The sequence below is a fragment of the Bubalus kerabau genome, chromosome 1, assembly GCF_029407905.1.
Source record: "Bubalus kerabau isolate K-KA32 ecotype Philippines breed swamp buffalo chromosome 1, PCC_UOA_SB_1v2, whole genome shotgun sequence".
Lineage (NCBI taxonomy): Eukaryota > Metazoa > Chordata > Mammalia > Artiodactyla > Bovidae > Bubalus > Bubalus kerabau.
Window position 1 is genome coordinate 21,949,339 of NC_073624.1, and position 27,864 is coordinate 21,977,202.

Consider the following 27,864-nt stretch of genomic DNA (forward strand, 5'->3'; position numbering starts at 1 on the left):
TGTGAAGACAGGTTTGGAAATCATGTAATTATTCAATGAGGAAAGAGTTATCCAAAATAAATACAAAATTGGGCTCTCCCAAGGCAGTGTGTGTGTGTGTGTGTGTGTGTGTGTGTGTGTAATAGCTCCCAGGAGTTCTAACCAGGGCAGGAGAAAAAGATATAGTAGACAGAGAGAGAGAGACTGGTTGAGATTCTTGAGACACACTGTGTCTCATATGCCAAGCTATCATAAAAAGCAATGAGGGATAAACTCTTCTGACACAAGAAGCTAATATATCCTCAAGAAGACCTTTGGATTTACTCCTACACTGTAGAGGCTGCCAGGGATAACATGATGATAGCAGGGCAGCAGGGAGAGGACTATGAGCAATAGAATCTGATCAAATTTCAGAGTCACTCCAAGGTCGGAAACAAAAATAGTCATTTTTAGTGAATATGAAAGAGAGTCCATGAAATAATAAGTAAAAGACACAAGATTTCAAGGAAAAGAACTGTAACCTCTTTTTGCAAACAAACTAGCCAACAAAGATATCAAAATTATTAATAGCAGATACTTCTCTGGAGAGGAACAATAGAAGAAACTAGCTTTCCCATGAGAATAAAGAAAAACCCAGTGTATGGAGGTCACGTGCAGAGTTTTTGACCTTCAATGAATAATTTTATCTTTCTGGGAATGACAGTGACAGTAGGCTACTTTTAAAAAGAAATGAAAAAGTTGCTTTTTAAATCTGTGTATACGAGACTTCCATTTCAGTCTCATATGAGAATTAGTGAACCTGTTTACTTGAACTGTGAGGCAAGACTACTGGAGTGAATTGCCATTTCCTTCTCCAGGGAATCTTTCTGACACAGGGATCGAACCTCTGTCTCCTGCATTGGCAGCTGGATTCTTTACCACTGAGCCACCTAGGAAGCCCATATACCCCTTCTCCAGGATCCCCCAGATTTCTACATGAATCAGCAACTGTCACAACAGGGTTTCCTGGACCTTGTTCCACTGCTGTGGCCTGTCTCAGTTCTGGCTGTTAAATATTTATACATCGCCCCTGTTCACTTGGGCGTATTTAACAACAAAGCAAGAAAAGTCTGTTATTTGAAAGAAAGGAAATTGAGTGAAATGAGTCTGAGATTGAAGATGGTCATAGAACAGCTGTTCCTGTAGGTTTCCAGTGACCTTGAGATGAAATAACAAGAACATCAGATCAGAAGGCATCAGACAATGACGTGGAATGTGTTCTGTGTAGCAAGTTTATTTGCCTGTTGCCTGATGGTTTAAATATACAGACAGTCACTATTTAATCTGTTTTTTTTTTCCCTTTAATAGTAAAGCTCTTTCCTTCCTCATATCACCTTAATCATAAGTCCCTTACATCTTGGAGGAAGCATATTAATCCAAGTCTTCAATCTTCACTAATGCAGCTGTCTTCTCGCAAATCCAAGAAATTTCAGCACTGCAGCGGGATATATAAATATTCCCATTTTGAAAATAGGCACATCCCTTGGATTCATTGATCTGAGCATATTCATAAGCACTAAATCTGAAAAAGAATCAATTTTAAATTAATTACAAATATCACATTTGAAACAACCACAATTCAGTGTTTTCAGCTTCCCTGACAATGAAACTCATGCATGTGAATGTTGAAAGACTTCTGTGGCCAGCAACCACAAAAATCCCTAAAGCCTGCATATTTGAGTTTTTAAAAATTTCCAATTACTCATGATCTCAGATAGAATTATTTAAGAAGTAAGCTTAAATCAGGAGTTGAGAATTTCTATTTTTTCCATAACATGATAGAAACTACCCAATGCAGATTATATATTAAAAGAACTAGAATTCCTTTTACTCTGGAACTTTCTGAAGAAAAACAGAAAAATACAATCACATTCTGTATAAAAATATGTTACATTTTACTATGCACAAATATCATTTTCTATATATTTATACATACGTGGGGAGTGAAAAGAGAATAAAACAGACGTTAGAGGAAATGAATGACAACATAGATGTAGTTCTGATATTGGTTCCTAATTCTTATGCTAAAGAATTGATGATAACTCTTAAGTAATGTCATCAGAAAATGATGATCATGTCTAAATCTTCCATGTGCCCCGGACTGCTTTTATTCAAATGATCTGTACTACACTATAATATTCTTTTCTCGCTTCAAGGCTTAGCTCACTAAATCTTACTTGCAATGTATACACTTTTGTTTACTCTCTCTATGATAATTTTTTAATCTATAAAATGGGAATATAACAGTGCTTTTATCATAGGGATAATAATAATTTGAACATCATAAGTATTACTTGTGTTTGTTAAATAGAGAAATAAGCTTAAACTAATAGATGGAATTCAGTGTCCTGCCATGAATTTATCTCACACATGAAATGAAGTCCTCCTCATTTCCATCTCTATTAATGAAGCTCTCTTTTTGTTGGAGGTTGTCCTTTTTTGTATCTAGATGTATAATTCTTATGATTCACATTTATTTTCTTTATATTCCATTTTTAATATCTTTTGCTTGTTTCTTTCCCCAATAATTAGAGACTTACAAGGATGGAGAGGGTCTAGAGCTATCCTCCCAAAGCCAACTTCTGCCAGATGGGTCCCAAGATAGTCCCAACCAGAAGAAAGGAAACTTGGGTAATGGTTGTGACCTCAGAAAATTCTGAAAGAGAAAACAGGAAAAAGTTCTGTGAGGGGCACATTCCTGTTTGCTGGAGTAAGAGAGATGGGACCATTCATCGAATTCATGTGAAAAGTGAAAGTGAAAGTTGCTCAGTCATATCCCTCTTTGAGACCCTCAGTTGTGTCCGACTCTTTTGTGACCTGGAATTCTCCAGGCCAGAATAATGGAGTGGGTTGCTATTCCATTCTCCAGGGAATCTTCCCAACCCAGGAATCAACTGGGGGTCTCCTGCATTGCAGGCATATTCCTTACCAGCTGAGCTACCAGGGAAGCCCAATTCTTACTCAGAATGCACTGAATTCCTACCATGTGATTCAGAAATTCTATTTACTATCAAATACATGAATAATTTCTCTAACCAGGGAAGGAGATTCAACCTGACCTTTTCTTCTAGGCTGTCTATCTTCACCAGCGTGGAGTTCTTGTCCATGCAGTTTTTTCTACTGTTAGGCCAGGTTTTTTCCTCATTTACTGCAAAATAATAGCAGCTGGTTTGGTACCATTTCCAGGTCTTAGGACAAGGATTGCATTTGTGGTCTGAAAAAGAAATTACACCCAGTAGCACAAACTCAACAACTCTGGAGAGACCAGGACCTGGAAAATAAATCATTCAAATTGACAATAGGGCTTCAAAACCAGCACCCTAAAAACAAACCGCTTTAGGAGCCCCTGGAAGTAAAGTCATCCAAGATTATGTGTTGGGACAATGGTGACTGAAATATTCTTTTCAGGGCTCAGTCTTCTGGCCCCAGAAATACCAGCTATATTTTTTAACTCCTTATAACAACAAGATCACCTAAAAATAGTTCATAAAATGAGGAGCTGAAATATCCAGATTAATATCATCCCAAGATGTTTCCCAAATTCACCTCCATGTTTTAAAAAGAAAAAAGAAAAACTTTGTATCTTCCCTGGTCTTCTGTAAATTTATAGCAGCATCATTAGAAGTCATTGGTAAAAAAAAAAAAAAAAAAAAGAAGAAGTCATTGGTAACACCCTCTCGTATTCTGATGTGCTGCACATCATCAATCTAAACCAGAGCAACAGATTTGATCTGACTGGTCAGCAAGTCCTGATTACCTGAAGTGTGAATGATTAGCTCTTGGCAGAGTTTGATGGCCATTTGTCCCTGCCTCTTCAATAGACTGGAGATTTGTGATTTGAGAAATTCCTCCTCCACAGGAAAGTTCCTGTACTCGCTCAGCTGCTGGGATAAGTTGTTCTGCTGTTGGTGGATGATTTTCTGGAGTTGAGTCAGTTTGTCTGAATCTGAGTTAATTTCGCTGGACATCTGTAAAACTCCAAGACAGAAGACAAACTCATGTATATCCTTCCATTCTTTATGACAGCTGTAGATAATTCTCTTAACACAGAAATATTGCTTAGGTTTAATATTTATTGGTAGTCTCTAATCACGTATCATGGAAAAAACACAACTGATGCCTTTTTATTTCAACTCTTAGAAAAAAGAATAGAAAAATAAAAATCGTCTTCATAGTCTAGTTTGTCAAGAGAAAACCATGTATTCAGGGCAAAATCCTCATAACAATGAAGTACATCATTTTCAGGTTTATCTTGGAGACATAGAGAATGAGAGATAGCTGAGGTAGCAGAAAGTATTAGAGGGCTTATGATGCTAGCACCCATCATATTAATCTAATCTAATCTAAATTTATATAGTTTACAGCTATATTTCCTAACCCCCTGCCCTGAGTTTGATGCAAGCACACTTACACATAATTCCCAAGGTCACCAGCCCAATCAGCAGCATCAGACAAAGAGTTAGCAGACCCAGGGCAGCCTGACGCCATATAGAGGATGGAGCTGGATACCCTGAAAAAAGCCAACACAAAGATTAGCAAACAGAACTGCCTTGTGGTTGTTACACATTGAGTTGTTTACTTCTCCTACTTAACAACCATCCAGATATTAAAATTTCTCTCTTGCTTCTTCAAATCCTCTATCTCCAAAATATCTAAAATGATACAAAACAAGGGCCCTGCCACAGTTCTCCGTTTTTTTGTTTTTTGTTTTTTTTTTTTCTCCACCATCCTCCGTTGCTTTAAGAGTCTCCTAATTTTCAGGCTTTTGTTTTACATCACCACACATATTTCTTCTTCAAGATGACTGAATTCATAAATGAGATATTGTGGAAAATTCTCTGGATGATCTCGACAATGGAAGAAACCCTTAGAACCGCAAACCTCCACACGGCAGGTGTTTTGTGAATTCTGCCTATATCTACTATGTGTACTATTTTTCACCTAGTAGATAATGAATTGATACTGAATGAGAGAATGAGTGAATATACAAGATAACCTACCAACAGCAGAACAGACTACAAAGCCAAAGGATAACTCTTCAAAATGTAATATCTTACCTATATATATGTATGTATACATACATGTATATGTATGTATATATATTATATATATATATACATATAGTTTTTATACTTACCTCACCTTCCTATTCCTTAATTCTGGATCTAAGGGCATCTAGCTTAGTGTCTCAGATAGATTAAGGCAATCTCCAGGTGCCCTGACATATGCACCATATTCACCACTCCCTTTTTCTCAAGTATTAGATTTTTTTTTAACAACAAAACAGAAATGCATAACCACCTTTATTAGACACATGCAAAGTCTATCCTATCATCTTTTTGTATCTCATCCCCAAAACCACACATACACGTATATACACATGCATGCTTAAAATAAAAACAAATCTAAAAAGCAAGAGAATGTTGTAGATGACTCAGGACAACAAACTGGCCTAAACTATCAGCAGATTCCTGAAGGTAAAGGATGTAGTCTGATTCATTAATTTGGATTCCTGATCACAGAAACACCTATTTCTTTCAATTTGGTACAAGAGAATGAGCAGAGGATAAGAATTGAGTCTCAACTCTACCAGGTAACAATTGCATGAATTTGGTTAAGTTATTTAATATTTTTCAGCTCAGTTTTCTCATTAATACTTCAGAGAAAGTACTACTATTGTTCCATTTCTTTCATAATTTTAGTTTGATGAAAGCATGATATCATGTATATAAAATACTATACACATATCAATATTGATTCAGCATACTGGGAATTTCAACTTCCCTTTGAAAATTCATAAGTACTTATAAGACAGAAGCAAGCTCTTGTCTATTTTTACCTCACCCATCCTCCAGTTTATCTTTTCAGATAAAGTTCAGATAACTCTACCAAAAAAAAAAAAAAAAAAAAAAAAATCCCTCTGACTTCTCTAGTTTAGAAGTTTCCAAACTGGACTCTAAAAGGATATTCCCCTTGGCATCTCTCACGAGGTATAAATATCAAGGACTACATTTGTAAAAAGAAATCTCAGTCCCCAAACTCAATCTCTGGCATCTTCAGCTGAAATAATTCACTATAACACAGAGCTTGGTGACACACAGCAATATTTCCCAATTTTAAAAAGTCCTGGAAACCACATATTTCCCCCTCAATGTAGAGCACACCACTCTACCAAAAATTTCTCCAACTTTGCCTCCATTTTGAAAATTCCACAGCAGACGTCTCAAACAGCATCAATGTCAAAGCCAGCACCTCAGGGTATCTAACATCTGTCCATCCCCCAAGATCACATCTTGCCATCTCTGAACCCTTACCTCTTTTTCTTAGGTTATTTCTATCCTGATTATTTCCTGCTGCAACAGAATCCTGAAAAGTGAGTGTCGCGTAGGTCACGTCTTCAGACATTGTAGAAGAAAGCTCTGCTCTTTGGGTAATTAATGTTTCAATATCATCAGACCCGGGAACACAATGTTCTTTGCAAGGCTGGGAGTTCTTATGTCCACACCCAACTGACACAAGACACATCCCACCATCCCCCTATCAGGACGGAATGAAGGCCAGTTTTTCTGCAGAAAAAGTGAGAGAAAGCAACTGTTGCCTTTAGCAATCAAAATACTATAGATCTCAACTCACTGCTCCTTCAGCATTGTTTCTTGCTGAAGCAAAGAAGGGATACTTGGAAGTGGAGCAGGGATGATGGCTTTGTGGGGAAGTTCCCATGATTCTCAGCACAGAGCCTGGGGACTGAGTGTTCCCATTTCAGGCTTCTCTGAGTGTCTTAATAATGACACAGGTTGTCCTCTTCACTTGTGTCTAAGGTCAGCTAATCCTGTGAATCTGATTTACTTGCTCTTTAAAAAAATATATTTTGGAAGTGCTTTGTGCATGTGAGATCTTAGTTCCCTGACCAGGAATTGAATCCATGTCCCCCTGCAGTAGAATTGCAGAGTCTTGACCACTAAACTATCAGGGAAGTCCTGGATCTTGGTTTACACTCACTCATATGGGATATCAAGGAGACACACATAAGACAGCAAGAGCTCTGTAGTTACACATACTGAGACAGGAAGAGCTGTACAGTTGAAAACCACTCATATATGGCTGCTGATTAAAGAAAAAAAAAATGTTGGTGAGAGACAGACCGACAGCTGGTGTTGGCAATGGGCTCAGAGAAAAAAAATGAACAGCTATTGAAATGGGACATTATATGGGAGTTTCCTTCCTACATGACTATGTTCTTAACAGAATAATGCTCCTTTAGATAATAGCTAACACTTAGAACAAGATTTTTAAAATGATTGCTTGATGCTTAGGAGAATGAAAAAAGCAGGCAGGTTAGGGACAGAATGAGGCTGGCACATGGGAAAATGCTTTTGTTTCTATTTTTAATGTGTTTGCTTGCTTGGATTTTAGCCCAACGGCAGCCCACAGTCATTGTTGAGGGACAGGTGAAATTCCTATAGAAAACATGGTCTTCTAGGTACGAAAAATCAGAAGATAGAGTTTGGAGAAACCACAGGGATGGATAGTGCTGGATATTCATAAGGAACACTGATAATGGGGAAATGGTCAGTATGTTTTTATGCCTCTCCAGGGTTTCTCTTTAAGCTACAATTTACTTACATTTCATTAAAAAAAAAATTGATGAAATAATCAACCTCTATCTTTCCTTAGGCCTAAAAATTCTCTGAAAAAGTGTTTCCACCAAAACTGAAATAAACCCACTGCACAAAAACTGAAGTTAATCCACAGCTGGGACTATAGGTTTCAGCAATACCCCAATGAGCAATAAAGAGCTGACAATTTATATAGAAAGCATTCTGGCTGTTTTTTTGGGGTGAATATGAGAAAAAATAGCACACCACATGTGTGGTTTGTCATTTAGTCGCAACAATCATCAGACTTAACAGTTCTTAGAGGACTGCATATTTCCAATCCCATCGAACTTTTTAAAACATTCTCATTTATACAAGAAAGTAAATTGTTGTTAAGAACCTGTGGTAGGCAGAAGAAAAGCCCCCAAAAGATGTCTGTGTCCTAGTCCCCAGAACCTTTGAATAGAGTAGTTTACATGGCAAAAGGGACATTTCAAATGTAATTAAGATAATGAATTTTGGAGAGAGGAAATTATCCTGTATTATCTGGGTGGTCCTAAATTTTAACTATTTATTTTGTATTGGGGAATAGCCGATTGGGCTTCCCTGGTGGCTCAGACAGTCTGCCTGCAATGCAAGAGACCCATGTTCAATTCCTGGGTTAGGAAGATGCCCTGGGGAAGGGAATGGCAACCCACTCCAGTCCAGCCTGCAGAATTCCAAACCCCCCACCCGCCCAGTGGCTCAGCAGTAAATAATCTGTCTGCAATGCAGGAGCCTCAGGAAACATGGGTTCAATCCATATATCTGTAAGATCCCTTGGAGGAGGGCATGGCAATCCACTCCAGTGTTCTTACCTGGAGAATCCCATGGACAGAGGAGTCTGGTGGGCCACAGTCCATAGGGTCACAAAGACTCGGATATGACTGAAGCAACTTAGCATGCATGCATAGCCAAATACCAATGCTGTGATAGTTTCGGGGGGACACTGAAGGGACTCAGCCATATATATATATATACTCTATCCATTCTCCCCTTAACTCTCCTCCCATCCAGTCTGCCATATAACATTGAGCAGAGTTCCATGTGCTACACAGTAGGTCCCTGTTGTTTATCCATTTTGAATATAGTAGTGTATACAGGCAACTATAAGTTCATTCTCTGTGAATTTCTTTCTGTTTAGTAAGTAAATTTACTTGTATCATTTCTTTTCAGACTCTGCATATAAGGATGCCACATGATATTTCTTCTTCTTTGCCTGACTTACTTCACTCAGTATAACAATGTCTAGGTCCAACCACGTTGCTGAAAATACCATTATTTCATTCTGAGAGAAAGGATTATGCTGTGAAAGTACTGTACTCAATATGTCACAAAATTTGGAAAACTTAGCAGTGACCACAGGACTGGAAAAGGTCAGTTTTCATTCCAGTCCCAAGGAAAGGCAATGCCAAAGAATGCTTAAACTACTGCACAATTGCACTCATCTCACATGCTAGTAAAGTAATGCTCAAAATTTTCCAAGCCAGGCTTCAGAAATATGTGAACCATGAACTTCCAGATGTTCAAGCTGGTTTTCGAAAAGGCAGAGGAACCAGAGATCAAATTGCCAACATTCTCTGAATCAAAAAAGCGAGAGCATTCCAGAAAAACATCGATTTCTGCTTTATTGACTATGCCAAAACCTTTGACTGTGTGGATCACAATAAACTGTGGAAAATTCTTCAAGAGATGGGAATACCAGACCACCTGACCTGCCTCCTGAGAAACCTGTATACAGGTCAGGAAGCAACAGTTAGAACTGGACACGGAACAACAGACTGGTTCCAAATAGGAAAAGGAGTACGTCAAGGCTGTATATTATCACCCTGCTTATTTAACTCATATGCAGAGTACATCATGAGAAACGCTGGGCTGGAAGAAGCACAAGCTGGAATCAAGATTGCCAGGAGAAACATCAATAACCTCAGATATGCAGATGACACCACACTTATGGCAGAAAATGAAGAAGAACTAAAGAGCCTCTTGATGAAAGCGAAAGAGGACAGTGAAAAAGTTGGCTTAAAACTCAACATTCAGAAAACTAAGATCATGGCATCCAGTCCCATCACTTCATGGCAAATAGATGGGGAAACAGTGGCTGACTTTATTTTTCTGGTCTCCAAAATCACTGCAGATGGTTAGTGCAGCCATGAAATTAAAAGATGCCTACTCCTTGGAAGGAAAGTTATGACCCACCTAGACAGCATATTAAAAAGCAGAGACATTACTTTGCCAACAAAAGTCCATCTAGTCAAGGCTATTGTTTTTCCAGTGGTCATGTATGGATGTGAGAGTTGGACTATAAAGAAAACCGAGCACCAAAGAATTGATGCTTTTGAACTGTGGTGTTGGAGAAGACTCTTGAGAGTCCCTTGGACTGCACAGAGATCCAACCAGTCTATCCTAAAGGAAATCAGTCCTGAATATTCATTGGAAGGACTGATGTTGAAGCTGAAACTCCAACAGTTTGGCCACCTGATGCAAACAGCTGAGTCATTTGAAAAGACCCTGACGCTGGGAAAGATTGAGGGCAGGAGGAGAAGGGGACGACAGAGGATGAGATGGTTGGATGGCATCACTGACTCAATGGACACGGGTTTGGGTAAACTCCGGGAATTGGTGATGAACAGGGAGGCCTGGCTTGCTGCGGTTCATGGGGTCACAAAGAGTCGGACATGACTGAGCGACTGAACTGAACTGAATATTCCATTATATAAATGTACCACATCTTCTTTAACCATTCCTCTGCTGATAGACATTTAGGTTGCTTCCATGTCTTGACTACTGTAAACAGTGCTGCAATGAACATTGGGGTGCATGGATCCTTTCAGATCATGTTTTTTTTCTGGATACATGCTCAGGAGTAGCATTGCAGAGTTATATGATAGCTCTGTTTTAGTCTTTTAAGGAACCTCCATACTGTTCTCCATAGTAGCTGCACCAGTTTACATTCTGAGTGCTCCCAATTTAATCCTAGGAAAGTGGGGAACCATTCCTAGATGTGATCAGAGAGACGAGAGACCCAAAGAAGGGTCAGAGAGATATAACGTTTCTGGGTGAATACAGAGAAAAGGGGCCAGGTGCCAAGGAATACAAAGAAGCTTAGAAGCTAAAGGATGAAAACTCGAGGAAATGGATTCTTCCCACAGAACATTCAGAAGGAGCGCAGTTCAGCCTTGACTTTACCAAGATCGGGGTTGGCATTCTAACCTACAGAACTGTGAGACGATAAACTTGTATTGTTTAAGCTATTGTTTCTGTGTAATTTAGTAAAGCAACAAACACAAAACTCTACAAATATTTGGAGACTATACATGAGGAAGGAAACAAAGAAATTTCTAAAGGCTTCCTTTGGGGTATTAGGTAACTGTACTCAGGAAGAGAATGTGGGTTAGGTTTTTGTTTTCACATGACTGGGGAAGTGGTTTGAAAGGTCTCAAGGTTCACCTCTGTGTGAAGATTAGCTTAGTCAAAGGTCTCCAGAATGAACGGCAACCACTTTAGGGGTATGAATTAATATCCAACAGGCTGCAGAAATGCAACCAATTATTCTTCAGTAACACTTTGGCATGATCTCTAAATACATAAATGTACATATATTTCTTGTTTATTTTTTTTCAAACTTACGCAGTGCTCAGTCCAAAGCAAGCTAACAAACTAAAAGACATGAAAGTGAAAGAAAGTGAAGTTGCTCAGTCGTGTCCGACTATAGCCTACCAGGCTTCTCCGTCCATGGGATTCTCCAGGCAAGAATACTGGAGTGGGTTACCATTTCCTTCTCCAGGGGATCATCCCGACCCAGGGATCGAACCATAGTCTCCCGCATTGGAGGCAGACACTTTAACCTATGAGCCACCAGGGAAACGTGGGGCAGCTCTAAATCACACTGTCAAGAATGTGGAAATGAATAATAAATCTACATTCATATTCTGTTCTAGGTAAATTAGGTGAAGGCACAGACCATTAATATGAGCAAAAGTTAAATCAAACAAGTAATTACAAAAATGAGAAATTGAGCATTGCCTGATGGTCCCGTGGTTAAAACTTGGAACTTTCATTGCCATGGACCTGGGTTCCATCTTTGGTTAGGGAACTGAAATCCTGGGAAATAAAATTCTGCAAGCTGCATTGCCATAAATAAATAAATAATAATAAATAAATATTAGCTGACCAATTAAAAAAAGGGAGAACTCAAGGTTGTTTTTCTTTGTTTTGGACTTTCATTAAATTTTGCAAAGATGGAGTTCTTGTTTTCATTTCCCTAATTCTTTCATATGCCTTAAAGTTCCCTTAAAAAGTAACTAATTTTTTACTATCTTATATGAAACAATACTTTGGTAAAACAAATATGAAGTATCTCACCTGGTTCTGAATTATTTCTATAATGAAGATTGATCCTATATACACTCTACTATTGTGATCCTTAAATGCTATATCATCTATTATTCATTGATTTTAGAAATTACTGCCTATACTTTTCTCCCTTAAAAATTTCCAGCATCTCTGCCTTCCCTGGTGGCTCCGTGGTAAAGAATACACCTGCCAATGAAGGAGACATGGGTTAGATCCCTAGTTTAAGAAGATCCCACATGTCCTAAACCCGTGGGCCACAACTATTGAGCCTGCGCTCTAGAGCCCAGGAGCCAAAACCACTGAGCCCATGTCCTGCAACTCCTGAAGCCCTCATGCCCTAGAACCTGTGTTCCACAAGAAAAGAAGCCGCTGCATTGAGAAACATGTGCACTGCAACTAGAAAGTTGCCCCTACTCACCACGACTAAAGAAAAGCCCATGCAGCAACAAAGAACCAGCACAGCCCAAAATAAGTAAATAAAATCAATACGATTAAAAAAATAATTCCTGCCTCTCAAGAGCACTTTGTGCCAGATTATACTAGCAAATAACACTGCTTGTTGCAATCATCTACAATTTCTAGGACATTTCTCCTCATTTCTTTACCATTTTTCGACTGTCTTAAATCTCCTCGTTCACCTCTATTCCTGTCATGATCATCAGTAATTTCAGTGCTCTTGTAGGTGAAATTCCAATACCCTGTGTGCTCAGATACTGGATTTACCTCCAATAACCTTGACCACACCCACAAATTAGTCACTCATTATGGTGATCATATATTAAAGCTATGCTTTTCTTTACTGTAGTTACTAGCCACATATGACAGTTTAAACTTCTATGAATTAAAATTAAAAACTCAATTCCTCAGTCATTCCAGTTGTAATTCAAATAGAATTTTCATGCTGAACACATAAAAAAAAAAAGAACAGCCCTTTTCTAGCTGTTTTACTGTACTTCTCCATTTCAGTAAATGAAAACTTCACACTTAACAGTTTCTCAGCCAAATACTTAAAATCACCTTTGACTTCCCCTGCTGCTTTCAGATGAATTAAACCCATGAGAAAATACTGTTCATTGCAGAAAATAAGGGAACATAGGCATTAAACATAGGAGTATTGTTCACTTGGGATACATTAAAAGAAATAATGAGTTTACATGACAGAAAACTGTGTTCTTGTTTCATTCTTCCATGATCATTCCATTCCCATATATTATTCTTATTTCAGAGTATGCTTTTAAAGAGGGACCTATATTGGATAGTGCCTAGAGAATGAGAAGAATAGGAATGAATTCAAAATTATTTACAAAAAGGAATGGACAAAAGTGAAAATTAAACTGGAGGTTATCAGAGCTATAGAAAAGATAAAAGCAACAGTAACAAAAAATGACCACTGGGTGGAGCCAAAGGATGATAGGAAAGAATTTTTTTTTCATGTATATTTATCCAAATAAGGTTATAAAATATTTTGCTTAAACTAAAGGGCTATGAAGACAGACTGATTGATTCAAATCCAGAACATTTGATCAACATTTACAAAAGTCCAGTGACTTTGGCAAGTCCCTTAATCTCTGTGCTTCTTTTTCTTATTAGTAAAATTGGAGTAAAATCTACCACAAGGGTAATTAATTAAAGCAAATAGGAGTAATAACAAATGGTATCACTATTATACCAGAATTAACCTTAAATTATTCTGGATGCTCTTAAAAGTGGAAGCTTTTGCACAACAAAGAGAACCAGTGACAAAACAAAAAGACAAGCTACCAAGTGGGAGAAAATACTTGAGAAATATTGGTGATGGATAAGGGGTCAATAGCCGAAGTATATAAAGAGCTCATACAACTCAATACTTAAAAAGAGACAACTTGATTAAAAAATTGACAGAATAGACCTGAACAAACATTTTTCCAAAGAAGATACACTGATGGCCAACAAGCACATGAAAAATGCTCAACATCTCTAGTCATCAGGGGAAATAACAAATCAAAACCACAATGAGATATCACCTCACACCCTTCAGAATGGTTATCAACAAAGAGACCACAAATAGGAAATTTTGGTGAGGATGTGGAGAGAAGTGAGTCCTCCTACACTGCGGTGGGAATGTAAATTGGTGAAGCCACTACAAAAAACAGTACAGAGGTTTCTCAGAAAACTAAAAAATAGAACTACCATATGATCCAACAATTCCACTCGGGTATATATCGAAGAAAACAAAAACACGAATTTGAAAAGACACAGAACTCCAATGTTCATAGCAGTACTATTTACAATAGCCAAGATATAGAAGCGACCTAAGAGTCAATCAACAGATGACTAGATAAAGATGTGGTGCGAGCGTGTGCTAAGTCGCTTCAGTCATGTCCAACTCTATGCAACCCCATCAGTAGCCCACCAGGCTTCTCTGTCCATGTGATTCTTCAGGCAAGAATACTGGTGTGGCTGCCGTTTCCCTCTCCAGAGGATCTTCCCAACCCACGGATTGAGCCCAAACCTCTCAAGGCTCCAGCAATGCAGGTGGATTCTTTACCACTAAGCCACCAGGGAAGCCCAAAGATGTGGTGTGTGTATATATATATATATATATGTATATGTATATATATATACACATTCCAATTAGGTACATATGTGGCATATATATATATATACCATATTATATATACATGTATATATACACACAAAATGAAATACTACAGCCAAAAAAAAGAACAAAATTCTGCCATTTTCAACACTGTGGATGGACTTGGAAAGTTTTATGCTTAGTGAAATAAGTCAGACAGAGAGACACCAATATCAAAAGATATCGCTTGTATATGCAATCTAAAAGTTAAAATGAATGTGTATAATGAAATAGAAACACATCTGCAAATAAAGAGAACAAACTAACGGTTACCAGTAGGGAAGGGGCAGGGAGGAGAGGCACATTAGAGGTGTGGGACTAAGAGATACAAACTGCTATGTATAAGATAGACAAATCACAAGGGTATATTGTACAGCATAGGAAAATATAGACATCAATTTGTAATAACTTTATTACAAGTATAATCTATAAAAACATTGAATCTCCATTTTCTACACCTTAAAAAATAATATTGTAGATCAACTGAACTTCAGTTTAAAAGATGGAAAAAAGTTGCCCAATTCTCCAGCCCCCTTCTGCTGCTGCTGCTGCTGCTGCTGCTGTGCTAAGTCGCTTCAGTTGTGTCCGACTCTGTGCGACCCCATAGACGGCAGCCCATCAGGCTTACCAGTCCCCTAGTCAAGTTCAAATGAGCACAACCAGGGTTTGCCAGAAGCCTCACCAGTAACGCTCTATTATAAGACTTTTTTCATAGTCCTCATGATATCTGAAATAGTCTAGCTCTTTCCTTTCTTTGCTTCTTTGCTATCTGCATTCACCACCCTCCCCTAGAACATAACCTGAATAACAGCACAACTTTCGTATGTTTCTTTCACCATTTGATCCCCCAGAAAATAGAACAGTGCTTAAGACATACACACAGTGATCAGTGGATACACATTCAACTGACTGGTTAACTTTCCATGAAATGTAAGTTTTGCAGTGATTTTAATAAGATGTCTTGTATCCCAATATACCATGTCATGAATTCTCATGCAAATAAGCTTGATCAGTTCACATCCCTCAATCACAGAACACAGCATACTCCTTCAAACTTAACTAGCTTTGTTTCAGATGTGTGCCCCCTTGAATAAACTTTCCCCTTTCCTTCTCTTTTCTTATGCAATCTGTGCCTTTTCTTCAAATCTTGTCTATTCCATTTGATAAGATGTGGAGGAGGGTATGCCAACCCGCTCCAGTATTCTTGCCTGGTGAAACCACAGAGGAGCCTGATGGGCTACAGTCCATGGGATCACAAAGAGTCGGACATGACTGAAGTGACTTAGCATGCACAATCCATTATCTAACTTTTTTACTTATAGGGATTTTGCACACACGTGCATGATGAACATCTCAGTCAGCATTGTGAAGGTGATCTAATACATTTTCCCCCTTTCATTTTCTCTCTTGTGTGTAACCAAAAGCTCTGTTACAGTTGTCATCTGATAATTATGCATTACTTAACTTATTCACTTCAGTTCAGTTCAATTGCTCAGTCGTGTCCAACTCTTTGCAACCCCATGAATCACAGCACGCCAGGCCTCCGTGTCCATCACCAACTCCTGGAGTTCACTCAAACTCATGTCCATCGAGTCGGTGATGCCATCCAGCCATCTCATTCTCTGTCATCCCCTTCTCCTCCTGCCCCCAGTCCCTCCCAGCATCAAAGTCTTTTCCAATGAGTCAACTCTTCACATGAGGTGGCCAAAGTACTGGAGTTTCAGCTTTAGTATCATTCCTTCCAAAGAACATCCAGGGCTGATTTCCTTTAGAATGGACTGGTTGGCTCTCCTTGCAGTCCAAGGGACTCTCAAGAGTCTTCTCCAGCACCACAGTTCAAAAGCATCAATTCTTCGGTACTCAGCTTTCTTCACAGTCCCTCTCTCACATCCATACATGACCACAGGAAAAACCATAGCCTTGACTAGACAGACCTTTGTTGGCAAAGTAATGTCTCTGCTTTTGAATATGCTATATAGGTTAGTCATAACTTTCCTTCCAAGGAGTAAGCGTCTTTTAATTTCATGGCTGCAGTCACCATCTGCAGTGATTTCAGAGCCCAAAAAAGTGAAGTCTGACACTGTTTCCCCATCTATTTCCCATGAAGTGATGGGACCAGATGTCATGATCTTCATTTTCTGAATGTTGAGCTTTAAGCCAACTTTTTCACTCTCCACTTTCACTTTCATCAAGAGGCTTTTTAGTACCTCTTCACTTTCTGCCATAAGGGATAATGCTTATTCCACTTTTCTGACTCCCTCTTCTCCTTCTGGCTTCTCTTTCTTTCTTTTTTACACATCCTCTATCCATCATTACCAAAACAAACCAGAAGCAATATTGTAACAAATTCAATAAAGGCCTTTTAAAAAGAGGTAATTTATGTAACAATCCATCTCTAAAATATTAAACAAAGGTTTTTATTCCAAATGAAAACTCATCAGGCTATTTGTAATAAAAACTTCAGCTGTGCTTTCCTAAGCCAAGAGAAGAAGGAACATTACTCAAGTAGAAAAGAATTTTAAAAAGATATGAAAAAGTTATGGAACATATATACACTACTATCATAAAATAGGTAAACAAGAGCCTACTGAAAAAAAATATGCAAGTAGAAATAAAATGTCAGTGGCAGGCTTTGTGGGGTGACTGAGAAACATCTGCAAACCTCTGGATTTTGGAGAAGGGAAAAGAAAAGCATTTATCTACCACTTTTTCCTGCAGTTCTCTGCTTAATTTTTGCTGAGTAATTCAGCTTGCATTTATGGGGTATGTAGAGAGAGGAAGTAGAATTAAGACTAATGTTATCAGGCCTCCTTTGACCCTGAGAGTCTGTACTCACCCAGCATACTTCTAACACCACAAAACCACACTTGATAGATACAAATAAAGGCAAATATATTCTCATGGAACATAGATCCAAGCAAGAGACACTCAGCCTGTGGTTAAAGTTATCATTACTGGCAATTTAAAGTGAAAGTGTGATAGTCTCTCAGTCGTGTCTGACTCTTTGAGACCCCATGGTCTGTCAGTGGGATTCTCTAGGCAGGAATACTGGAGTGGGTTGCCATTCCCTTCTCCCAGTATCTTCCCAACCCAGGGAGTCAAACCAGGGTCTCCGGCATTGCAGGCAGATTTTTTTTTTCCCCCACCATCTGAGCTACCAGGGAATCCTGGTTTAAAGTGAAAACATTACTAAAAGACAATATATCAATTTTGTTTTATTTCACTCTATTAGATTTTTTTCCTTTGATGCATAAACCTAATCCATATAAATTCTGCCTCATGTGGATTTCTTGATTTTTTAAAAACTTTGACATGAAAAAGATGCAATAATTCAGAAGAATTCTAGGCTATAATTAGAAATTCTAACACAAGACCATGGAACATCGACTATAGCTCTTCTTAGATCAAATTATATCAGACTCATTTATCACAGAGAGATAAACTCTTTATCTGATGATATTTTATTTATGAATTTTCATCAGAAGCCAGTCTGCTTAAACAACATGATTTGCACTCTGCCGAGGTTAAGATGACACATGAACTTTTGTTCTTGGAAAGGATATACATGATGGAAGATTCAGAATGGAAGCTAAGGAAACAGGAAACAAATGCCATATCTACTCCTTTACCACAAGTTATTATTTTAGTGTTTCTGTGTTCAAGGTCCATGTATCTCTGAGAAGCTATCAAAGGGCTTCCTGGAAAGAAACAAAAAACAAAAAAACATGTGCCCCAACTCATGTGGCTCCAACTTAGCAAACAGAGGAGAATCACAGGCGGGTAGACATTGAGATCATCAGAGTGGACAAATTTTGTGAAGCCACTGAACACTGAACTCATTTGCAGCCCAAGGAAAGCCATGCAGGATGAAGATGGATATGTCACCTTAAATATTAAAACTCAAAAACCAGCTCTGACTTCAGGTAAGAACACCCAGAGCCAGCAACTTGCAAATGAACTATTGAAATGGTTCTACCCTAGAGTCCTTTTCTCTACTAGTGATAGCTTGTATGGTTTTGTTTTCTTTTCCTGAATGACCCTTTTTCCCAACAGCATTTAAGTGGTATCTGCATAGATTCAGATAGATTTACTTAGAATATAAACAACATAGGTCTTGCCTTGACTCAGTTGGTCAAGTCTGCGTTTAATGTGGGAGATCCAGGTTCAGTCCCTGGGTTGGGAAGATCCCCTGGAGGAGGGCCTGGCAACCCACTCCAGTATTCTTGCCTGGAGAATTCCATGGACAGAAGAGCCTGGTGGGCTACAATCCTTAAAGTTGGACACAACTGAGTGACTAACACTTCACACTTCACATAAACAACAAAGGATACAAGCAGGGCACGTTATATTAAGGTTACAGAGTTAAATGTGGAGGGAATAGAAATCTAGGGGATAAGAGAAAAGAACGTTCAGAAATTCCATTTTCTAAGATGTCAGCAAATGAGTGTGATTCTATAGTTGCTCCTTATCACCACAATTATTTATACGGCTGGGCACAAAACAAAGACAAAAAGAAACACACAAGACCTTAACAACTAGTTACATTCTGACTCAGAGAGAAGTCCAGTGGGAGTGGGAATGGAGCGGGTTGTGTTTACCATTGGTGATCACCACAGGAGCAAAGGCAAGATGGAATGAAGAAGCAGTTTATATCACTTGGAGAATCCCGACAGGGCAGGGATGGGGTGATGCTGTCCCATAGCTATGCCATGCTGCCTGCCCTCTGACATCCTTATTGTATGCCCACAGTGGAACCTGCTTCCTCCCCTTTGTGGCGTGTGATGGCTTTGACTCTGCTGGTCTTATGCGTGGGGATGGTTGTTGGGCTGGTGGCTCTGGGGCTTATGTGTAAGTATTGACTTTTTCCTAATGATGTGACATAACTAAGTGTCCTGGTGTGTGTCACTAAGCCTAATTGTCACGATTTGTATATTTGTCACCACACCAATCATCCTATGCTTAGGGGCCAGGATGCTCTCAGTAAGGGAGAAATTCTGACCTTTACCTTCTGACTGAAATTAAATTTTAGATTAAATTAATTGGGCTTCTCTGATGGCTCAGATGGTAAAAAATCTGCCTACAATGTGGAAGACTCAGATTCAATCCTTGGGTCCGGAAGATCCCCTGGAGAAGAAAATAACAACCTGCTCCATTATCCTTGTCTGGGAAATTTGATAGAGGAGCCCAGTGGGCTGCCGTCCATGGTATCTCAAAAGAGTCGGACATAAATGAGCTAATAAACAATAACAAATCTGTATAAAATTGTTCATATACTGTTTATTTTTCCATAAGATATTTTAGAATGTTTCATTCACCACCTTTGATTGATTTCAATGTCACTGTATTTTGAGCAAAACAAGAATGAATATTCTGGTATTACATGGAAGCATAATAATAGAGGTCATTCACCTCTGTGAAACGCGCTAAGAAGTTTGTGTTCAAGGAAAAGTCAAAGCAGCCGCTTTGGGCATATGATTTGATCACGGCATGTTCTTACTTGTGATTATCTCCTTCAAGTATTGACAGTTCTCTTATTTTTTTTTTTTTATTTTTGGAGAACCCTCAGCTGCCATTCTGCACAGTACTTAATGTGTTCTTTATACCCATTTTACCCTGATCCCTCTTCAGCACTCATCTACTCATATATTTCCTGGAGGAGGAAATGACAACCCACTCCAGTATTCTTGCCTAGAAAATTCCGTGGACAGAGGAACTGAGTGGGCTACAGTCCATTAGTTTGCAAAGAGTTGGACACAACTGAGTGACTGAGCACACACACACACTACTCATATGTATCTAGTAAATACTTCATAGATTGACAACTCTACTGAATTTAAAGTTCATAGAGAGGACATTTTCTGCAGCGCCCTTTTTATCCTAATTACAAATGATTATCTAATGTTTCCATCTAGCTGTCATGCAGCAAAACTACCTACAAGCCGAGAATGAAAAACTCTCAGGAACTCTGAAACTGTTAGTAAAGAAGGTCTGTCAAGATTTAATACAACTATCAGGACAAAAGGAAAGTAAGTATGGTTTGGTAACCTCTTCATCTCCCCTAATTCTGGACTTTTTGTTTTTGTTTTGTTGCTATATGTAAAGAATCTTGAGATATGCAGGAAACAAGGAAGATGAGGAGAAAGTAAACTTAATTCAGAATGACAGGGATCCTATGCTTGGTTTCTCCTCAAGGTCATAAGTGCAACCCATGTGACACACACTGGCGATACTATGGAGACAGTTGCTATGGATTCTTCAGGCACAACCTGACATGGGAAGAGAGTAAGAAGTACTGTATTGACGTAAATGCTACTCTTGTGAAGATCAACAGCAACAGCATCCTGGTAAGGATATTTCTATGTCAAATATCTTGGGAGTCATAAGGAGATAAATCTCAAAGGAGACACATCTTCAGCATTTTTCTTTTTTTCACATGTCTATGTTGTCCAGTTTTTTCTCATCTGAGAAGTTTATCAAGCTAGGTAAAAATTACAACCTTTGAGAGTAGAAAGTACTGAAATAGAACTAACAAAACTTTGAGTTCTGGTATATCTCTGTAACAAAAGTTAAGATAATTTCTTAGTTTCCTTAACTCTATTTATGAATTCAAAAAAGAATCTGAAAGTATAAAGAAACTCAATATGATTGTGAAATATAAATATCAGTGTTATCCCAACATAACATGCCTTCTCAGTTTTTGCTAAGTTGTTGACTCTTTGAATGAACCATGGTGCAAACTCTGTCTTTTCACAGATTCTCCCAGACATAGTTTTATTAATTTAAATTAATAGTTTAAATTATTTTTATTGGAGTACAGTTGGTTTGCTTTACAATAGTGTGTTAGTTTCTACTACACAGCAAAATGAATCAGCTCTATGTATACATGTATTCCCTCCCTTTTGGATTTCTTTCCCATTCAGGTCATTACAGGGCATTGAGTAGAGTTCCCTGCGCTATGTGGAATCTAGAAAAATGGCATAGCTGATCTTATCTGAAAAGCAGAAATAGAGACACAGATGTAGAGGAAAAATGTATGGATACCAAGGCGAGAAAGGAGGTGGTGGGAGGAATTGGGAGACTGGGATTGACAGAGTTGAAAACATTTTAAAACATTTCTCCTCTTCCACATTTCCCTCTTTGACAGCTTCTAACAAAAGCTCTTTCCAAGAAAAACACATTCACATCCACTACTGCACTCTCCCTTTTATATTGAATGTAGCTTTTCTTTTTGTAAATCTTGGGAGCAAGCCAGGAGCCAAGAATTGGAGTTTCCCTTCAACCCAATAACAGTTTGTCAAAAGCATTGTTGTTCAATCACTCGGTCAGTCCAACTCTTTGCGACCCCATGGACTGCAGCACACCAGGCTTCCCTATCCTTGACCATCTCCCAGAGCTTTCTCAAACTCATGTCCATTGAGTCAGTGATGACATCCAACCATCTCATCCTCTATTACACCTTATCTTCCTGCCTTCAGTCTTTCCCAGCATCAGGGTCTTTTCCAATGAGTCAGCTCCTGGCATCAGGGGGCCAAAGTATTGGAGTTTCAGCTTCAGCATCAGTCCTTCCAATGAATATGCAGGGTTGATTTCCTTTAGGGTTGACTAGTTTGATATCCTTGCAGAAGGGACTCAAGAGTCTTCTCCAACACCACAGTTCAAAAGTGTCAGTTCTTCAGTACTCAGTTTTCTTTATGGTCCAACTCTCACAGCCATACACAACTACTGGAAAAACCATAGCTTTGACTAGATGGACCTTTGTCAGCAAACTAATGTCTGCTTTCTAACAAGCTGTCTAGGTTTGTCATAGCTTTCCTTCCAAGGAGCAAGTGTCTTTTAATTCCACGGCTGCAGTCACCATCCTCAGTGATTTTAGAGCCCAAGAAAATAGTCTTTCACTGTTTCTATCATTTCCCCATCTATATGCCACGAAGTGGTGAGACTGGATGCCATGATATTCATTTTTTGAATGATGAGTTTTAAACCAGCTTTTTCACTATCCTCTTTCACCTTAATCAAGAGACTCTTACATATGTATATATATATGCATATCCTTAAACTTTTTATTTTGTATTGAGGTATAGCCCATAAACAATGTTGTGTAGATTTAGGTGAACAGTGAAGGGACTCAGCCATACATATACATGAAAGCACATATCCTTTAAAAGGCAGAAATTATTTATTGTATTTATCCCACAATTTGAATATAGTATTAATTCACATTTTTGTGTATTAAAATGAAATCAAATGTAAATTGGAATAGATCAGGATTTGGGTTCTATGCAGACAGGGATTCAATAGAACTCAAAGATTCAGGCAAGTCATTTTCTATAGAACTGCTATAAGTAATCAGCAAAATTGACTTGTGCCTTATTGAGAGCTGAAATAACCAGTAACTGACCAGAAAAGAGGAAATTAACCCAGTGACATTCACGCTCATTTGTATGTCCTGTTATTCTAACTTGCTGTACCACATATTTTCTCTTCTTGTGGGCTCAGGCTCATAGAGAAGATATTCAGATAAATTAATTTCTTTCAAATCAGACAAAATAAGAGGGTGCCTTAAAATCTCAATTCTATTACAAGGAGGTTAATTAGAGACTAAACATGTCTTCTCAAGTCTTATTACTATAGGCCAATATCATGTTGAAGATGTACAATTAAAAGAAGTAATGTGATTTTGGAGGAATAAAATATAGTTGAATTTTGGGCAGAATTTCAGATAGAATCTATCTGTCAATTCTATAGTGAAGTATATAATGTGGATGTATTTTAAAGAAAAAAAAGTTAATAGAAACATGACAAGTAGCTCACATTTAAGAAATAAGTGACTCTCACGAAATCTCTCTCATGGAATGCCATCTTGTGTTTCACGTTCCTGCCAAGATGCTCAAGCCATTTTTATTTGCCAAGAACATGTTCTCATCTATTTTTTTCTGGGAGGTATGCGAGCATGTGAACATTTGACTTTCTTCTAATTTTGCTACCCATAGATAGATTGATTGATTGACTGATCCTCCATTAATTCAACAAATCCATCCATTAATTCAACAAATTCCAGGACTTGAACCTGTGTGTTAAACCTACAAAAATGCTTAGCTTCATGGAACTTTATTCCTGTTGGAGCAACAGGCAATGAACAAAATAAATAATTATTACTGTGTTTAGTCACTAAGTCATGTCCGACTCTTTGAGACCCCATGGACTGTAGCCTGCCAGGCTCCTGTCTATGGGACTTCCCAGGCAAGAATACTAGAGTGGGTTGTTGTTTCCTTCTCCAGGGATCTTCCCAACCCAGGGATCAAACCCCTGTCTCCTGCATTACTGGCGGATTGTTTACCACTGTGCCACCAGGGAAGCCCATATAGTATAGTAAATAGAGATAATTTCAAAGTAAAAAATTGTAGATGTATGTCTTTGTAAATCCTTTTGAGAATGACATCTCTTTTATCCAGTCAACTAAAAACAAATTGATATTTCTATATGAAGATTTTGTAGACAAGCTAAGCAATGAAACCAAAGCAAGCACAGCTTAATTCTAGGGAATATAAAATCTCATCAACAATGTATTTTTCATTTTCCTTCTCATATGTGGTACTTTATTTGGGATTCTAACCTTCAACTGATGGAAGATAAACATATAGGATTATTAGAAAATCATCTATCTTGTTTACAGTTTTTCCCGGTATCCTACAACTATTTTTATGCTAAAACAAGTAAACTTGGTATAATTCTAAATATCAAATATAATCAGTTAGCATTAATATAGACATATAATCCATTGTTTTGTCCAGAGTCTTATCATGAAGTTTTTCTTTTATGCCATTATAAGAACTGTAGAAACACTCTGACCATTATAATTTTTTGCATTTGCAATAGCAATATTTCAATAGCAGGACTGGATTAATTCGTTGGATTGGATTGTCCCGCCAGAAATCCAGTGACATCTGGAGATGGGAAGACGGCTCAGTTCCTTCCAAAACTATGTAAGTCATTGAACACTCAGAACACAAGGCACAACTAGGAATTTTCATTCCTGAGATCTTCTCTGCTCTTGAGTACAAGTTACTTAAAAGTTGGGAAGTGGCTCTATGTTGTACTGTGTGTTACAAAGGTGATGACTGAGTTACTTACTCCCTAATCCTAACAAGAGAGCGCTTGCAATTAGAATCTATTTTCTGACTCTCCCATTCTCTGCTCTTTATCTAAGTTGTAATCCACCCCTATTCCTGATACTTTTTTCCCACTTGTTTCTATCCTTAACTTTACCATTGAACATTTTGCACATGTGTTTGGTTTGGTTTTGGTTTTTTAGTAGCGTGATCTGATTCTCTTCACTTATTTTGAGAACAAAATTTAATCTTTATAATTTATGGTTGGAACATCTTACTTTTAGTCTTTTTTTGACTTTTCAGTATCATTTTCCCTTGTCTTCCACCTTAGGGGGCTTCCCTGATAGCTCAGTTGGTAAAGAATCCACCTGCAATGCAGAAGACCCTGGTTTGATTCCTGGGTTGGGAAGATCCTCTGGAGAAGGGATAGGCTACCCACTCCAGTATTCTTGGGCTTCCCTTGTGGCTCAGCTGGTAAAGAATCCATCTGCAATGTGGGAAACCTGGGTTCAGTCTTTGGGTTGGGAAAACCCCCTGAAGAAGGGAAAGGCTACCTACTCCAGTATTCTGGCCTAGAGAATTCATAGACTATACAGACCATGGGGTCCCAAAGAGCTGGACATGACTGAATGACTTTCACTTTCTACCTCAGAGGTCTCTAAGAATCAGGCACATTATCAATTACAAGAGGATTCTAAAGTCCATGTCAAAAGGCTCTAACCTTCTACAGACAATCCAGGCAAAAGGATCAATTACACTGAGTTACTTAAAATGATTTTCTAATCTCCAGTCACCTTTTGTTCACATTGTGCAATGTCTCTCCATTTAAAATATAAATTGACAACCCAAACTTGCATAATTTGATCATTACTTAATTTTTAATTAATTCAATCAACAGATACTTATTAAATTTTTATTACGGACAGAACTCAAGAGTACTAGGAGTACAAGCAAGCTTCTTCATAGATCTGGACTTTACATTTATCACTTGCTGACTTTTCACAGTAGTTCAGGCACACTGGTGACCCCTCTGTTCTTTCAATAAATTAAACATGTTTTGTGGTCTTAGGGTGGAGAAGGCAATGGCACTCCACTCTAGAACTCTTGTCTGGAAAATCCCATGGACAGAGGAGCATGGAAGGCTGCAGTCCATGGGGTCGCTGAGGGTCGGACACAACTGAGCGACTTCACTTTCACTTTTCACTTTCATGCATTGGAGAAGAAAATGGCAACCCACTCCAGTGTTCTTGCCTGGAGAATCCCAGGGACCGGGGAGCCTGGTGGCCTGCTGTCTACAGGGTCGCACAGAGTTGGACACGACTGAAGTGACTTAGCAGCAGCAGTGGTCTTAGGGCTTTGTACCTGCTGTTTCCTTCTAGAATGGCCTCCTCCGTGGCAGGCTCCCTCTTGTCACTCAAGTCTGTTTAAACATCATTTTCTCAATGAGACCATCTTTAATTACCCAAACTAAACTAGCCTCCCTCCACCACGTCCATTCAAGTCTATCACATCACACTGTTCCATTATTACTTTTACCAGTCTGAGATTTTCTATTTATTTACTGGCTTCTTACCAACATTCCCTCACTACAATGTAAGTTCCCCAGTAGAAAAGACCTTGTGGTTTGTTTACCACTCTATTAGCAGCACATGAACAAGTTTGGCAGGTAGTAGGTATCCCACACTCGTGCTTGTGCTTGTACTAACTCAGTCGTGTCTGACTCTTTGTGACTTTATGGACTGTAGCCCACCAGGCTCCTCTGTCCTTGGGATTCTCCAGGCAAGAATACTTGAGTGGGTTGCCATTTCCTCCTGCCAGGGATCTTCCTGTCCCAGGGATTGAACCTGAGTGTCCTGAGTCTTCTGCATTGGCAGGGGAGATTCTTTACCACTGAGCCACCTAGGTATCCCATAGATATTGGCAAATGAATTAATAAATATCCATTCTTTGTCCTCTTGTTATAGCGGTGTAGCAGGAAATAGACAAGTGAACAAGCAATTATAATGCAGTCTTATATCTGTTACCCTGTAACATAAATCCTCATTTCAGAAATAACTAATCGACTTAATTTTCCTTGAGCTCACTTCCACCCTGTGTAGGTACTTGTCCGACAGGGCGTCTCTCTATCTAAATCCTGCCCTTCTTTCAAAACAGAACTACAGCATGATCTTTCATGAAAAGGTGAAAAAGTAAAGCCTTTATCATCATTTCAGATCCCCATCCATCTTTTCCTCTGGACTCTTATTGTACCTACTGTTCACTTCTACTTAATCTTAAAGTATATTAAATTGCTATTGTGTTATTCACATGTACATACTTTATACTCCAAAGCAGGCTGGAAGTTCCTCAAAGATCTGAATGTTGCTTTTTATTTTTTTCTTTCATACTTCTTATCTTCACTTTGTTCAACAGACTACTTCACACAGAGTTTGACTGGTGTTAGTCTCTCAGTTGTGTCTGACTCTTTGTGACCCCATGGACCATAGTCCACCAGGCTCCTCTGTTCATGGAATTCTCCAGGCAAGAATATTGGAATGGGTTGCCATTTCCTTCTCCGGGACATCTTCCCAACCCAGAGATCGAACCTGGGTGTCCTGCATTGCAAGCAGGTTCTTTACCATCTGAGCCATCAGAGAAGCCCAGACCCAGAGTTTGATTGCTGATTGTTTATTTAGCTTTCAAAGGAGCTCATTCTACCTTTTCCATTCACAGGTTGAAGCTTTCTGGAACTGGAACAGAAAATATGAACTGTGCTTATTTTCATAATGGAAAAATTCACCCTACCTTCTGTGAGAATAGACATTACTTAATGTGTGAAAGGAAAGCAGGCGTAGTAAAGGTGGAACATCTACTTTAATGCAAAGACGGGGCAGAATGTCATGGATAAGGGCTTGATTGGACAATAAAAGATCTGGGTGAAGGAACCACTAGCCACAGAATTGCTTGTTTTTCCCTTTTTTTCCGCTTGGAGTCATTATTCATGACTTTGCATTATCTATCCTACCAACAACACGTAGTTCCTTCTTTATATAGCCCTTTATACTGAGGAACAGGTTAGTGCCTTCTTTAAACATCCAGAAGCCATTGTGTGAACCCATCATTTGTTTCCCATTTGTTCTGTTTCCATTAA

General features: G+C 38.6%; 2 protein-coding genes across 2 annotated transcripts; one reads left to right on the forward strand and one right to left on the reverse strand.

Annotated features, from left to right (window-relative positions):
* Positions 1–1,246: 1,246 nt before the first annotated feature.
* On the reverse strand, positions 1,247–6,651 carry CLEC12B (C-type lectin domain family 12 member B). The gene is made up of 6 exons (XM_055566110.1): positions 6,333–6,651; positions 4,430–4,528; positions 3,776–3,994; positions 3,078–3,232; positions 2,559–2,674; positions 1,247–1,540 (listed from the first exon to the last, which is right to left on the reverse strand). Exons 1-6 carry the CDS (start codon positions 6,541–6,543, stop codon positions 1,390–1,392), a joined length of 951 nt encoding a protein of 316 aa, XP_055422085.1. The 5' UTR covers positions 6,544–6,651; the 3' UTR covers positions 1,247–1,389.
* An 11,833-nt stretch (positions 6,652–18,484) lies between these two features.
* CLEC1B (C-type lectin domain family 1 member B) lies at positions 18,485–27,591 on the forward strand. Its single transcript, XM_055566111.1, has 6 exons — positions 18,485–18,548; positions 19,375–19,473; positions 20,538–20,651; positions 20,818–20,969; positions 24,502–24,608; positions 27,447–27,591. The coding sequence occupies exons 1-6, from the start codon at positions 18,485–18,487 to the stop codon at positions 27,589–27,591; spliced, it is 681 nt and encodes a 226-aa protein (XP_055422086.1).
* The last annotated feature ends 273 nt before the right edge of the window (positions 27,592–27,864 follow it).

What these genes read in the sequence shown, in the direction of transcription:
- CLEC1B (XM_055566111.1), top strand. Translation starts at nt 18,485, where the DNA reads ATGCAGGATGAAGATGGATATGTCACCTTAAATATTAAAACTCAAAAA. An exon ending in AAAACCAGCTCTGACTTCAG is followed by an intron (nt 18,549 to 19,374) that starts GTAAGAACACCC and finishes GTATGCCCACAG; the next exon opens with TGGAACCTGCTTCCTCCCCT. An exon ending in GGTGGCTCTGGGGCTTATGT is followed by an intron (nt 19,474 to 20,537) that starts GTAAGTATTGAC and finishes GTTTCCATCTAG; the next exon opens with CTGTCATGCAGCAAAACTAC.
- CLEC12B (XM_055566110.1), bottom strand. Translation starts at nt 6,543, where the DNA reads ATGTGTCTTGTGTCAGTTGGGTGTGGACATAAGAACTCCCAGCCTTGC. An exon ending in GGTGACCTTGGGAATTATGT is followed by an intron (nt 3,995 to 4,429) that starts GTAAGTGTGCTT and finishes TCTGTCTTGGAG; the next exon opens with TTTTACAGATGTCCAGCGAA. An exon ending in GCTAATCATTCACACTTCAG is followed by an intron (nt 3,233 to 3,775) that starts GTAATCAGGACT and finishes TTTCTTTTTCAG; the next exon opens with ACCACAAATGCAATCCTTGT.